The sequence below is a fragment of the Aphelocoma coerulescens genome, chromosome 8 (genome assembly GCF_041296385.1).
Source record: "Aphelocoma coerulescens isolate FSJ_1873_10779 chromosome 8, UR_Acoe_1.0, whole genome shotgun sequence".
NCBI classification, from domain to species: domain Eukaryota; kingdom Metazoa; phylum Chordata; class Aves; order Passeriformes; family Corvidae; genus Aphelocoma; species Aphelocoma coerulescens.
Genome location: NC_091022.1, coordinates 14008617 through 14023433, shown reverse-complemented (window position 1 = coordinate 14023433; position 14817 = coordinate 14008617). Strand labels below are relative to the sequence as shown.

General features: G+C 40.4%; 2 protein-coding genes across 7 annotated transcripts in view; one reads left to right on the top strand and one right to left on the bottom strand.

The window, feature by feature from the left end:
* The window catches only part of SASS6 (SAS-6 centriolar assembly protein), a 12934-nt gene extending 3761 nt beyond the window's left edge, over window positions 1-9173 (bottom strand). For 2 of the 4 annotated variants that reach the window (XM_069022565.1, XM_069022563.1), the window contains exons 1-13: window positions 9073-9173; window positions 7958-8018; window positions 6664-6743; window positions 5290-5394; window positions 4811-4982; window positions 3720-3797; window positions 2615-2734; window positions 2335-2526; window positions 1943-2137; window positions 1504-1593; window positions 1233-1412; window positions 560-641; window positions 52-161 (exon numbers count right to left, since the gene is read on the bottom strand). In XM_069022565.1, the coding sequence (XP_068878666.1) occupies window positions 52-161; window positions 560-641; window positions 1233-1412; window positions 1504-1593; window positions 1943-2137; window positions 2335-2526; window positions 2615-2734; window positions 3720-3797; window positions 4811-4982; window positions 5290-5394; window positions 6664-6743; window positions 7958-8018; window positions 9073-9173 (1566 nt within the window). Of the gene's footprint in view, window positions 1-51; window positions 162-559; window positions 642-1232; window positions 1413-1503; window positions 1594-1942; window positions 2138-2334; window positions 2527-2614; window positions 2735-3719; window positions 3798-4810; window positions 4983-5289; window positions 5395-6663; window positions 6744-6903; window positions 7089-7957; window positions 8019-9072 lie in introns of those variants that run through there. The other 2 variants (XM_069022567.1, XM_069022566.1) reach the window with 2 other exon arrangements.
* On the top strand, window positions 9124-14817 carry TRMT13 (tRNA methyltransferase 13 homolog). 3 transcript variants are annotated; one of them, XM_069022571.1, is made up of 11 exons: window positions 9124-9321; window positions 9658-9704; window positions 9783-9849; window positions 10712-10774; window positions 10904-10973; window positions 11400-11506; window positions 11799-11966; window positions 12234-12306; window positions 13045-13119; window positions 14006-14420; window positions 14622-14817. In XM_069022571.1, the coding sequence occupies exons 1-11, from the start codon at window positions 9124-9126 to the stop codon at window positions 14815-14817; spliced, it is 1479 nt and encodes a 492-aa protein (XP_068878672.1). The 3 variants fall into 3 exon arrangements, with proteins under 3 accessions (XP_068878672.1, XP_068878674.1, XP_068878673.1); XM_069022573.1 differs by having other exon boundaries at window positions 9242-9321; window positions 11913-11966; XM_069022572.1 differs by lacking the exon at window positions 13045-13119 and having other exon boundaries at window positions 9242-9321.

Sequence of the window (14817 nt, the reverse complement as noted above, 5' to 3'; positions counted from 1 at the left end):
GTAGCAACTCATGACCACCTCACCAGCCTGGTATTTACAGCTCTACCTTACCATGCTGTGAGGTGAAACAGCAGCCCTCCCACCACCATGGGCACTGGCAGGGGTGTCCAGCTTCTTTGCCATCTGAACTTCACTCAGCTGTTTGTTCAACCAGGTGATAACTGCAGAGAGGAAGAAAAAGCTCAAGTCCATTTGCTACCTCTTACAAGCTGTTTGAAATGGCCAGTAGCCCTTCCTCACAAAAAGTGACAGCTCACTGGGTGTTTTTCCTCCCTAGTCCCATGCAAAGCCATTTGTTGAAGCTTCCTCCCCATGTCCAGGCCTCTGAGCACCCACCCCACCCCACAGCCCCAAGCACCAGCCCCAAGGGAAGGAAGGCTTCCCAGCATGCAGCTCTTGGCTATTGCATGCCCTCAACAGCCAGAGGCTTATTTTCCATACACAACAGTAATTGCAGGTCTTCACAGAAACCCCAAATGCTGCTTCCATCCATTTCATTAGCAGTGAGATCACTGGGTCATTTTTACAGAGGGATTGAAATCAAACTGCATAAACCTACCATTTTCATTGGTTTTCAGTAACTGCTTGCTTTCTTCGAGTTTTTGTATTGTACTTTCTAGCTGTTCTTGTAGCTTGCAAACCTGTAATGCCCAGAATAATTATAAAACCATCAGGAGTGTTATACTAACAACAAACAACAACAAAAAAAGCACTTATGAAGTTGTACTAAAATTAAAGAAGTCTGAACTCAGTTTTTCACAAAAGCAACATGGTAATTCTTCTAAAGGAAGGCCTACTTTTAGCTAGGATTTCAACAAGGTGACAGCCAGAATCCTTCCTGACCTTTATTTTTCTATGATTAAATAGCACAAGGACTCTAAACAGGGCAATGTCCTTAATGGAAGAAAAAGGTTCACTCTGTTCCTGTTCCCTTCAGCAACTTCCACATCAACGTGCCTTCTATAGGGTGCTGGCTCATCCATTACATTGCTTTGTTCTCTTAAAACAATTTTAGTTTTCTGCCATACAAATGGATGGCCTTTACAAATCAGGTTAACATTAAAAAACCTGGAAGTTGATTACACATTTAAATAAACATGTTAACTAAGCAAAAGAGTATATTCTACTGCATGGAAAGATTTAAGACCTTGTTGCTATAACTAAGTTAAACCCCACAAAACCCAACCAAGTCCATACAACAGCATTTCCAGCACAGGTTAACCCATCAATACCTCCTGCTCTTTCATTTGAAGGGATTGTCCCATCTCCTGTGACTCCCTCTGCTCTTTTTGAAGTTTCTCTTCTTTTTCTGCCAATAATTTTTCTTGTTGAATTGTTACTGTATTTTTCAATTTTAATTTACTCATTAGAGTTTTCAAATCTCCTTGTAATTTCTTGATAATTTCATTAGCCTATTAAAAAAACCCAAACCATATATTACAAAAATAAACACCTTAGAAGAAGGGAGATGTTGCACAAGGGAATTGTCATGTTCAAACAAACCTTAAGGAGTTCAGCTGACAGTGACTTAATTGTTGTCTCTAGTTTTTCAATATGCCTTTGCTTTTCCTCTGTACTCTCTTCCAGTATCACCTTGAACAGAATGTTACACAATACAATAAAGCTGTGATAGACATTGCTTATGATTTCAAGTAGAATGTTCATTAATTCTTTGAAAACTATCCTTACAAGAAATCAGTCAGTGTTTTTCAGTCAAATTTTATAGGATCATTAATCCTTTTTTTTTCTTACCAGAAATACCATAAACTGTAACTCCAGTACCACAATATTAAATATGAACTATACTTTTGATGCCACAATTTAGAATCTTAACTACATTTGAAAGCTGACTTGCTGTATTCATAAAAATGGTCAGCACCTGCTCTGTGGAAACCACAGTTAAGAAGGTTCTACCAAGTTTAAAGAAAATTAATGAAGAAACCTTTTGCTCTTGTGTTGCATCTAAAACTTCTTTTGTTCTGGTGACAAGCTGATCTTTGTCTTTGATCTCTTGTTCCAGGACAGCAACTCGTGTCTGCAGCTGATTAATGAGTTTTTCTTTTTCATGACATTCAGCATCCAGAGTTGTGTTCTCCCGGCGCAGGGACAGCACCTCCTGCTTTGCTCTTTGGCATTCCTAATGTTGGGAAGGAATTGAATTTTATTTTTCAAGAAAACCTGTAATTTTAATTTAAAAAGACATATTTAAATAGTAAGCATAATATGGAATGAAGAAGAGATGAATGAACTTAATATGCTGTATTTCCTATGCCACACCCAGGCAGGCACTGGTAATGCTCTAACAGTAGTAAGCTTGATTTTGGGAAGCCGTACATCTTCTAATCCAGAAAGCTTTGCTTTCAGTTCTCTGACTGTGGAGTCTCCTTTGTATCTTCTCTCTGTCAGGTCCTTATTGATGACCTCGAGTTCTGAGAGTCTGCTCTGCAGCTGCTGAATACTTTTCTGATGCAAACTTTCCAACTCCTTTTTCTGTTGTTCGTGCTGTTGTTGGTACTGAGTTTGTGCCTGTGAGAAGCAAAGAAATGAAGCAGTTATTCAATGAATCTGACCATTCCCATACAAGAATCCTGTTTATTCTTTCGAACCACTGTACCTGGAGAGCTCTTTCCTTTTCACTTGTCAGCTCCTGTGAGTGTTTGTTGCTCAGAGCTGTAGTGTAGGACGTCCATTCGTTTTTCAGTTTGTCAAGTTCACGGCTCTTCTCTGACAAGTTCTGTTCAAGTTTGACAAAGCACAGAGTTTAAAAATGTATGCATTTCAGTCAATACTGAAGGATTCTTTACTGTTTCTTACTAAAAGGACATGGAACTATTAAAAAAAGTCTAAATGTCAGCAACAGATGCTGAAATATGTTAATTTTGTAACCAGGAAAAGTAAGGCACTGAGAAGCTGAAGAGCATTTTTCTTAACACTGTGAATAAAATAATTCTAATTTTTAATTGCATTTTTTTTCCAACCACTATTTAAGAGTGAAAAAACAGCCTGCTGATGGTGCCTACCCTTGTAACAGAGAGACTCTATTAGGGGAAAAAAAGAAATAAAAGTTCTTAAGCAGCATCTTTTCCTCTTTTTGGTTTGTAATTCTGCATTTCAATTCAGCAAACGCATTCCAGTAACTCAAACTGAAGCTGCAGACATGAGGAAACAAATATTCCATTCCAAAAATAATTCATAGCAGCTTTAATGGAATTGTTCTGTTTCATTATAGTCAAAAAAGTCACCTTGATAATTGTAGAATCTGACCCAAATAATTCTCTTGAAATACAAAAGTGATTACTATGCTGACTGCAAAAATCAAAAAGAAGTTGAGTAATTAAAGCCCAAGACTTCCAATTTATTTACCTTTGTTTCACAATTTTTCCAAATAAAATTATTTTCCATGGAATATATGAAGTATATTTATCATTTATCTTCACATGACCATATATTTAGTATTCAATCTGTGTGTGCATACACAGACAGACCTCTGCACAAAATAAAGTAGAATTCTGCTTGAGTACTGTGAGAACTCAATTTAACTCTTCAGCTGCAGGCTTTACCCACTCTCCATAAAAGCTACAGTAGACTGTTCTCGTCTTTTCACGCACTCTCACGTCCATTATCTTGGCTAGGTAGTGGCCAACCAACCAGCCCACAAAAAGGGACATTTTCCACAACTCAAAAAAGCACAACACACAAAAGTTAAAAATTTATGTTACCTGTTGAGTGTAGCTGAGTTGCCTGGTAAGATCCTCTTCAGTTTTTTTAAGCTTTTCTTCCAACATCATTTTATCCTCCTACATACAAATTGACATCAAGTCAAATCCTTAGCTCCCAAAATACAATTACTATTTAGCTTTCATTTAATCAGCACAGCCTGCCTAAGCACCCAAATACCCACCGTATTTGTGAAAAGATCACCTTATTAAATAAGTGTCATATTGAATAAGACATAATTAGTAAAATTTAAAAGAAAAGGCATTAGCCCACAATGTAAAAACTCCAAATTAAATTCTTACCAAATTTCTACAAGGAAATAGTATCTTATCATGAAAACTTGTTTACAAAGAAGTTACCTAAACAACAAATCAACTGAAATACTGTAAATCTATATTAATAGATATATTAATAATGAAATATATTAATAATGTATTAATGATATTAAAAATTATTATATTAATAATAAAATGGCTTATTAGGTGCCTACAAACATGACAGCACAGTAGGAGAAACAAATCCCAGGTTATGAAACTGACAGCAGTCAAACTATGAGACCTTTATTTTTCGTGAAATCAAACCTAGCATGCTATGAAAATGCATCAACATTCCAATTTTAATTTCCTATTTATAGCCATTAGTCCTTTGAAGTCCATCAAGCCTCACAATTACCAGCAGACCACGCTTTCCTACAGCCAAGTGCAGAATAAAGACTGAGAGGTTGCAGTAAGGCACCCGTGCAGCTGCTCTGGCCATCAGCACAGGCTGTGAGCAGGGGAGCTGCAGCAGCCAGAGCACTCAGCAGCTGCACACTGCCAGCACTGCGTGTGAAACCCCTCAGCTGCTGTCACTCCAAATGACGCTGCCTCCTGAATGCACTGCAAGTGCCCTCAGTGCCAGCGTCACAGTCACCATCTAGATTTTACAACATGCACCCAAGTAGCTGCATGCAATGACATATTTGGGCTAAAAGGAAAAATAAATCAGAGCATACAACTTGGTACATACTTCTGACTTACTGAGAATGAAGAAAATGCTTAAGTACATACAGCATCAAGGTTTAGTTGCAGTTAATGATAAACTTTCATTTTACCTTAAGGCATTTCAAACAGTTGGCTAAAAACTTCTTTATTTCCGCATCAGTTCCTGGCAGGAATTTTAGAGAGAGATGGGTAAGGTGTTTGAAGGGGTTGGTCTCCACTACATTTAAAGAGACAGGTGTATGATCTAGAGCAGGTGCTGAAGAAACTAACTGCAGCAAAAACCTAGGCAAAAACCAAGACAATCAAATGTTTAGCATATTTTTTTCTCACACTACCTGTAGATCCTAAGCTATTTCCCAATAAAATATATTTTTGTATGTACAGTAAAAGGCTGTCCAGTTTTTGCTCAGGAAAGAATTCTCCTCCCAGGACTCTGGTTTTGCCAGTTACATCCACCAACTTATATTCAGGTCAGGGGCAAGTCAGATTAACCTTGTTCTACTGACTCTTCTCAGACTGAGTGACTGACAAGCACTTTAAGAACTCAATAGGTACACACAGAGTAACATGGCACACACTTGTGACCTACCTTGGGATATCTTTGTTCTGCTCCTGAATGCATTGCTGAAGCAGATCTATAAATTTTTGTGGGAAAGCAGAGAAGTCTACCAAGAGACCTTGTTGGGATTTCAAACTATATAAACAGACAGAAAACAGAATGTTAACAATACAAAGAACTGTAATTTATTTCCTATAAAATATTTTGTTTACACTAGTAGAAAGAACCAGTTCTGATCATGTCATTAAAGTTTACTAGCATGTTATTTTCAATCAGAAGTGTGTCTACATATCACAAAATCACGAAGTGGTCAGGCTGGAAGACAGCATGATGGGTCAGCTAGTCCAACCTCCCTGCTTGAGCAGGGTCATTCTAGAGCACATCTTGGTCAATAATCCCCAGAGAATACTTCTGATTACTTGAGTATTACTGAGTTCTTGCACATGGGCTGCACTAATTTAAAACCAGAAGTTGCTGTGGTGTAACAGATTTGCCCTTTGAGTAGGCACCATCCTCACAGCACAGCCTGGAGCAGTTATGGGACAGGGCACAGGGAACAAGCACAGAACAAGGAGGGGAGACTCAGCCATCACCTCTATCACCTACTCACTCATTCCTCTGCCCCCCTTCTCCACAGACACAGCAAACTCACAGACAGAAACATCCAGCAGTGCATGCACAAAGCTGTGCCTCTACAACAAAACACTTCTGCATGTCTTTCTTGCAAAACACTATTTTGCTTCTGCCTTTTGATCCACACACCAATCACACCTCCCTTTTTAAAAACACCAAAGCCACTCCCCCCCAAAAAACCCCAAACAAACAAACTCATGCCAAAAAAACCCACACCAAAACAAAGCAAAAAATAAAATAAATAAATACCCAAAGAAAGCAGAAAACTGAACTGTTCATCTGTTCATGCCTGAAATCCAAATTCAATGATTTGCTCAAATTCTGAGCAAGTAAATGAGACCCAACAGGGCAATCATGCAAGAAACCCCTAAGACACAGGCTCAGGTCTGTGAATCCATGTTCATGCAAACACACTTACCTCTCGTAATTATTTCCCTGAACTAGTTCACACACACACACACCAGTCTGTAAGAAGCAGTTAGGATAAACAGAAGATACCAGCAGTAATATGAACTATGGTACTGTGGCGCTGTGTCCCTGCACGGGACTTAACATCGGGATCCCAACATCCCTCGGTGTAATCTGAGCTGGTCACCCTCCGGAACCTGGCTGTTCCACCAGCTGGTCAGAGAACGATACTGACCAAACCCCACAAATGAAAAATGCCAAAACCTGAATTCTAACATAGACCACTCTAAGCTAAAAATATTCCCTGGTTCTTTTTTGCCATTTAGAAATGCTTCACAGAGAAAATACTGTAATTTCACTTACCTTTGAAAATCTTCCTCAGATATGACAAGGTTATAAAGGAAAAAAGGATCAGTATCATCAGTCAATCGAACAGCTAAGTCCTGAAAAGATGTACATGTAAATATGATTAAAATACTATAAGCTACCCAGGAGCCTTTAAATATTTTAAACCAGCACTGCAAACAGTATTGAATGTTTTTGCTGTTTAACCAAAAACACAATAGAATTGTGGCAACTAATTCAGAATGTTTAAAACATTACCATTTAACACAACTTCAAATACTAGAGTGGGAAAGCAAGGAAAACCTTTATGCAGTACATTAGGCCCAAGCAGCTGCTCCCTGTAACAGGGCTCGCCCCTGTGGGAAGGATATTCCATAGCAGAAGTACAAAAGTAAGGAGAAACATGTCAGCTGTTCCAACATAATGAAGTGTGACCACAGCACATGTACATACACACAACTGCAACTTATTTCAGTAATTCAGGTGCCAGTAACACCAACAAAACTCTCAGCTGGAGACACATAAGCAAACTCAGGGATTTATACACACAGATGGTTCAAGTTAAAACTAATGCCACCCCAAGCCAGCTGGGGTGGATTGATGGGTGGGATAAGAATGCCTGCTAGGTCTGATGTCCCATCAAGCACTGGAAGTTCTCTCTTAGACTGATCACTCCCTGCTGTACTCAACTGCATTTCCAGGCTCCCCCTGACCCAGGCTGCAGCTCAGTACATACTTCTGACTGAACTGTTCCTGCACAGTGGGAAGTAATATTGGCACTGCCACCAGCAGCAGAATCTTACCAAAAGCTGCCGTACTGCTTTACAAACAAATCTTTACTTAGCAACACTACAACCAACCTATGACCAACCTTAACATCGTGCCAGGGGAAAGAACAGTTTGGTGACAAATCAGACATGCAACAGAAGAGATTAAAAAATCTCCAGTAGTGGTCTCATTGCTATTTTCCCTGAGAAAGATCTTTTCCTTACTCCCAGTTTTGTACCTTGAACTAAAGGTACTCTTAATCTCTAACTCATGTTCCTCTGAGTGTCTCCAAACACTTTTAATATGCAAGTTTGCTAAGACCCATCAACAGCCAAACTAAAATAGAGGACTAAAAAGGCTGGGGGGGAGGCAGAGGTGGAAAAATGCAATACCAAACCAAGTTACTCAAAAAATTATATAAAAAATAGAGTGAAATGGCAAACACAAAAATCCCATTTTGCTTTTCCTTTTTCTACTTATCCGTTTATACAATGAAAGTCAGGTAATACCTAATGAACGACACAGATATAATTCATTTACAAACCTTTTTATGAACAGGATTAGAAATTGACAGTAGTTCAATATTCACTCGAACATTTAATCTCCTGTGTACAAAAAGATGAAACTCAGTAATAAAGCAAGAAAACATTCCCCAAATAACATGTGTTCACAGCTGCATTACAGCAATCAATGGCATTTTAAAAATAAAAATTTAGGCAGAAACATTATGAAAGTTCACACAGATGACTACAACTAAGATATAAGTTTTAATCATTGCAGCTCCTCAGTCAGAGCTGGATTTTTGCTGCTTGCTTGTTATCCACCAGGCTTTAAATAGCAAGGCAGAAGCTTTGAAACTTTGTCCAGAACTAGAACTTTTGGAAAAGCCTGTGGAAATTTATTAATTTCAAACTTCTGATAATCATTTATACAGCGCTACCTTGTCTTCAATGACTTCTTGTCGAGTACAAAGTCATTTGTAATACAACACACACCACGGACATCAGCCTTTCCACGGCTTCTCACACAGGTGAGTCAGGCACACACTCTCTCATCCAGACAGGACCCATGGTGCCGAAATTCACGCTATTTTGAAGAGACGCTTCACATACAGAATGTCTGGGCTTCCCCAGACACCACCGCCGTGCGCACCCTCGCACGGGCGGCTCAAACCCGCGGGTCGCTGGGCCGCAGGGCGCTGAGGAGGCCGCAGGGCGCTGAGGAGGCCGCAGGGCGCTGAGGAGGCCGCGGGGCGCGGCGGGGGGAGGCGGACGGCCCGCGGGCAACGCTGCGGCCAGGGAGACGCCAAACAGCGCGCCGGGCCCGGCAGCCGCACAGCCCCTCGAGTGGCCTCAGCCCCGGGCACAGCGGCGCTTCTGCCGAGCCACTGCGAGTTCGCTCCGCTGCAGGCGCCCCGCCGGCCCCGCTCCCTTGGCGAGGCACCCACGGCGACCGCCCGGCCCTCGCCGGCTGCCCCGGGCCTCGCCAGACCCGGTCCCTCCCTCACCGGAGGATGCCCGCAGCAACCCCAAAGCGCAGGTACGGCAGAGCTCTGCCCGGCAGCGCTCAGAGCACAGGGCAGGCAGGAGGAAAGCGCCTGTGGCTCGCAGCCCCTCTGAGGAGCGCAAAGAGGCTCCTGCACGGCCGGCCCGCACTCACCGCTCCTCGCAGCCGCAGCCCCGCACTCGCACCGACACCGCCCGGTCGAAGATGCGCTCCGCCGCCATCTTGCTCCCGCCCGCGGGGAGGGGCCGCAACATGGCGGCGCGGGGGCCGGCGGGAGCGGCAATGGCGGCGGCGGGGCCGCAGCCGGGGCGCTGCGCTTACTTCGTGCTGAGGAAGAGGCGCTTCTGCAGGATGATTCCGGCGCCCGGCAGGCGCTTCTGCGGAGAGCACAGCCACGAGGAGGTGCAGGGACCCTTCTCCGGCCGGGAGGGCGGGCGGGCGGGCGGGCTCGGGATCTGCCTCGCTCTGGCGGCACTGGGGGGAGAGGCAGCGCCTGTGCCTTCCCTTGAGCCTTCGTGTGCCGGGCACTCGCTTCAACCCAGCAGAAGCGCTGCCCTTGCATTCGGGGTTTATTCTTTTAGGATCCAGTCGAGTATTAAGTTATCGTCTCAGTTTCTCCGTTCCGGTTAACTCACCTATCCTGAATAGGTGTTGTATGAAGCTGATGCCCATCAACAGCTTTTTTGAAACAGGACGCTGAATGCATGCTGAAGTGTTTTCTATAACTTTTCTAACTAGGAACAAAATGACAGAAAAAGAATTCCGTGCCCTCTTGATCCAAAACAGTGAGTATATGTAAATACTTTTCCTGTTCTTTGTCAGTATTCCCATGGTACTTACTTTTCTCTCTATTTGGCTTTTAGCACTGTATATGAAGATCAACTACAAAAACATTTAAAAAAATGTAACTCAAGAGAGAAGCCAAGGCCCGTAAGTGCATTGTAATTTCAGCACTTCCTCTTGGATTTAAGACGTTAAACATTACAGCCCTGCAGAGGATTTTCTGTGCTGACAGCAGCTGTGAGCTGCAGGGCAGCAGTTCTAGCAAAGCATTACTGTAAGGCAGGATGGAAGCTCAATAAGTATTTGCTGAAATGCAACTCACGTTCCATACCCCTCATATTCTGTGCCCCTTCTCATTGTAATTTGGTACAGTTTTTCAGTTCTTAGTTACAAATAAAAACGTTTAATTCATTTTTCTCAGAAACACACCCAGGGAACCAGGCTCTCACAATGCCATTCATTTCAGAGGCTGGGTAAGAGGTTGTCCTGGGAAAGTAAAACCGACAGGGAGGCTCCAGGTATTCCAGCCAACTGCCCGCTCCAGTCAGGCTGGCAGTGAGACATAGAAACCTTGGCTGACAGCTGCTGAGTGAACAGGACGTGTTTAAACAGCTCTTCCAAGAAAGCAGAGGATGGCTTCTTTATTGCCTGCCTTTCTGCCTTATTAGTAATACCTGAGAAACCTTGGTAATACCTAAGGTGTATTACCTTAGTAGTAATACCTGCACCTTTAGTAATACCTGGGAAACCTTAAAATGGTCTCTGGAATCTGTCTAGTAAGCACTGACTGCATAACTCTTATTAACGTGTTCAATCTTGTAAAACTGTGTCAGAAGAGTAATTTCTGGCTGGGATTCAGGATCAGACTATAGGAAGAAAAATTACTTGGAAAATCTTACTTCAGTGGATTCCTACTGGCACATACCTTCTTATGAGCACTGAAGAATTTAGCTATTTGCTTCCTGATATTTAACTTAATCAAATTTATTTTCTTTTGGTTTTTTTAAAGGTCTACTTTGTTCAAGATATTAATGCTGGTTTAAAAGATGTAGCAGAAATACCAGAAAAACAAGTGAGTACATTAGTTGGTTTTAAGTTCAGTCCTTAGATTACATGTTGCAATTTGTCATGTGACTATAAAGATACAGAAAAATTGAGTGGTCTCGTATTTATTGGTGTCACTTTCTTTTTCCTTGAAAAGGTTCCTGTATCTTCTCTCTCTATTGAAGAGCTGCAGGACTTAATTATCAAGTTGAAAAAAGCAAGTAATGGTGAGCTTAGTACTAAATACTAAAAATAAGAGGGTTTTAATTGAATGGATTAAATATTTAGTTGTTATTTTTGTTGTTAGATACCTGTAAAAATATGAGACCAGTGGCATAAAATACATCTGAAATAATGATCAGGCAGACTTCCAGTAGCTAAATTTTACTACAGAAAGTAAAATAGATTGAAAGAATGATGAAACACCAATCCTGTGTTCCCTTCCTTTTGTTTTTCTTTTTTTTCATACTCTGATATCACTACAGATAACAATACAGCTCTGTTATAAATATATGATAATAGATTTATGCTCCCAGCAGACTGTTTTGTTAGTGCTACAAACTGAGTTCATATCACAGTTGTAATGTGTGTTACAAACTAGCAACTCTTGGAAACTGGAAAGCTGTACCTAAAAGTTTTGCATTTGCCTACAGGCCTGGAACTTCATCTTAAGGAACAAATACTATCCCACCAGGCTTTACAAGAAGCCTTAAATGACCCAAAGAATGGGGAATCTGCTTTCAAACACCTGAAACAACAGGTTTGGTCTGATTTACTCATAACTATAGAGGGGTTTGAATGTGAAATTGTGCTGCTGCAAATTTGAGTGATTGGGCGCATTGTGCCCGTTGCTTCCTGCAGAGGAAATCTGATATGATAAAACAGAACACACATCCTCTGTACACACATCATCTTTTCCCTAATCCCACACTGAAAGGAAGGCTTAAAGAAGTCTTCTGCAGTTTGTTGAAGGAATAATTTTTCTGTAAGGCATTACAATACACAGTGTAAATACTTGCTTGGTTCACAAATATTATCTTTGATGTTTGTAGGCTTCTATTTTAGGTAACATGGAGAAATTGCATTTACTTGGTCCAGGAAGGTGTTTTGTTGAGTTTGGAGCTGGGCGAGGAAAGCTGTCTCACTGGGTTGATGTTGCCTTACAGAATGTTGAAAGTGTTCAGTTTTTGCTTGTGGAAAGGGCAACCACAAGATTCAAGGTAAGAGGATATTGTCACATTAGTAAAGTATAGTTTTTAAACCATTGCCATTGAAGCTGTTAGTATTTATTGTCCTCAATAAATTTAAATTTTACAAGTTATATGTTCCGTACTTCACCAATAGCAAATTTATTAGAAAAAAATCCTGGTGTTTAATGTTGGAAAGTCACTTGACTTGACAGGGAAAAAATCTGACATTAACACCTGGAGCAAAATTATAATTATTTGTGGCCACTTCTACTTAATGATCTTGTTCTGTTTAAATAGGTGGATGGAAAACATAAAAGGAGAGATTCTATATTTGAGAGACTTCAAGTAGACATTCAGCACTTATGTTTAAGTAAGTTCCTTCTTGGCCTTTGTCATTCTGAAATAGAGGCTTATTTTAAAATTTCAGATACTGGGGTTCCAGTCGGTTTGTATGTAGCACACTTAAATATACTTGGTTTGGAAGATTATTCTCAGTGGTTGCTTGGACATGTTGATGCTGTGTGTATACACATATATACACACAGGCATGTGTAAATATACATAGATACACACATACATATATATTAAATGGAGTTTTAAAGTTTTCTGCTTTTTATACACTCATGGGACATCATTACAGATGAGAAGTAGCAAAACAAATACATTTTGAAAGTTTTTTAGCACTTGCAGGAATAAACATGTTTGCATTGTTTGTTCTATATGTAGAATTAAGCAAGTCATACACCATCAATGATACAGAATTTGTGGGGGCACCTGTCAGCAGGAGATGCATCAATGTCATATTTACCTTTCATAGGCTGTGTAGAAAGGCTGAAGTGGTTAAATATGCTTCCCAGCCTCAGCATCCTATTCTTTTAATGTCTTAACAAAAGACTCTTTCCTTTGAATAGCTTATAACTGAATGTACCAGTCATTTTTAGTAGTGTACCATGTACATGAAAAATACATGTACCATGTATTTTTAGTAGTGGCAAACATTTATTTCTAAGTGCGCTGAAATTGTATTTTTAAAAAAAACCATACAGGTGCTGGGGTAGTTGTGGATTGGATGGGGGTTTTGTTGGTTGTTTTTTTTTTCCCCCTCCAGATAAGGTACCTATTTTGGAGAAGAAAAAACTACCAGTGGTAGGAATTGGGAAGCATTTGTGTGGTGCTGCGACAGGTATGAATTACAGATGTAGGAACTACAGAAAGTCAGGATACTAAACCTCACGCTCTGGCCTGATCTTCCAAACTGTCCTCTTAAGCTATTCTTGCCCTCTAACCCTTTGTTGGTGAATACAGTAATTATATTCTAAATATCTGTCAACTCCAGTGGAATAGTGAAAGGATAATAGATGTAAGGATACTTAGGCAGAAGTGAAGCCTTTTTTGGCTTTAATAGATTAGAACAGAGAATAGTGTGTGGTGGCATGGATCATGCATTTGAGAGTACTTTTTTAGCACAGTTGCCTCTTCTTTGAAATATTTTTCTTTCTAAATTTTTATTGGCTGTCTGAATACGTATCCCAAACACAAACAGGATTGTATTTCTGTCCTGAAAGCTTTAAACTAATACAGTTTTTTTAATGTTATATGGCTACTACATAAAGACATCTGAAATATGACACCTTTATAAGAACTGTTGACGCAGTTAAGCATTTAAGAAGTACATGTGCATATTAAATAGATGGTGTCCTAGATATCAAACTTTTAGAGCAAATACTTGTGTGTTTTACAGGGAGGATATTCTCTTACAGTATGCCAATTTTTTAACCAAACTATTTTAAATTCACTTGTGCAGAACAAATATTCAGAGGATAAGCCCTTAGAAGCTCCAAAAGGTCTCATAATATTAATTTAGCATTTAGGGTTTTAATGTTTTCAAAGCATGTTTGTAATTTTTAGTTATCATTGAACTTGCTTTTTGGCTTAATTTGTGATCTATAATTTTATTTTTCTTTGTGGGAAGCATTCCCACATTCCCAACCATGATACAGCCTGTATAAATAATGGCATGGTGTTTATGGATATTTTTTGGCGGGGGGGATGTACTTGTTCATTCCCAGATCTTGCTTTGAGATGCTTGGTTGAAAGTTACACCACTTGCTGTGATGGTGGAGATGAAGAGCCTGCACCAAAACGCTCCAGGGCTGCTCAGACAGAGGTGGCTCCTCAGAGATCTGCTGGTAATGAAAGCACCACAGAAGACCATAAGCCTGTAGCTGGAATTGTTATTGCTCTGTGTTGCCATCACAAGTGTGACTGGACACATTATGTAGGCAGAGAGTTCTTTAAATCAGTAGGACTGGGACCAGTAGAATTTCATTATTTTCAGAGAATGAGTAGTTGGGCCACTTGTGGCATGCGAGAAACCACAAGCAAAGCTTCTACAAGTGAAGACAGTGAAGATCAAACTGATGACACAGAAGAACATGAGCAAACACTCAGCAGGACAGAAAGTGGTTCAGATACTTTACAAGGGTATGTATTTTTTTTTCCTAGCAAATGGACTTTAGCAGAAAAGCTATATATACATTTCAAAATATTTCAACAGTCATGCTTGCCTGACTAAAATTAACTTACAGTGATTTCAGTAGTTTTTCTAAGCTTAACTACTAATATTAATTAACAAAACTATTTCCTGACAGCTGTTCATTCTTTCCTTCCTTTCTCTGAAAATAGGATACTGAGTGCTGAGGAACGAAAGGAGATCGGCTGCCTCTGTAAACGGCTGATTGATCATGGCCGGATTGAGTATTTACAACAACAAGGATACAAGGCTGCACTACAGTATTATACAGAGTCTGCTGTGTCCTTGGAGAATGTGCTGTTGACAGCTGTCCCAAGCCCTTCTTTGATACCAGAGCCAACTATATGA

Excerpts from the sequence above, each read along its gene's own strand:
- TRMT13 (XM_069022571.1), top strand. The coding sequence starts at position 9,124 with ATGCGCTCCGCCGCCATCTTGCTCCCGCCCGCGGGGAGGGGCCGCAAC. Across the intron at positions 9,322-9,657 it reads GAGAGCACAGCCACGAGGAG|GAACAAAATGACAGAAAAAG; the intron begins GTGCAGGGACCC and ends TTTTCTAACTAG. Across the intron at positions 14,421-14,621 it reads GGTTCAGATACTTTACAAGG|GATACTGAGTGCTGAGGAAC; the intron begins GTATGTATTTTT and ends CTCTGAAAATAG.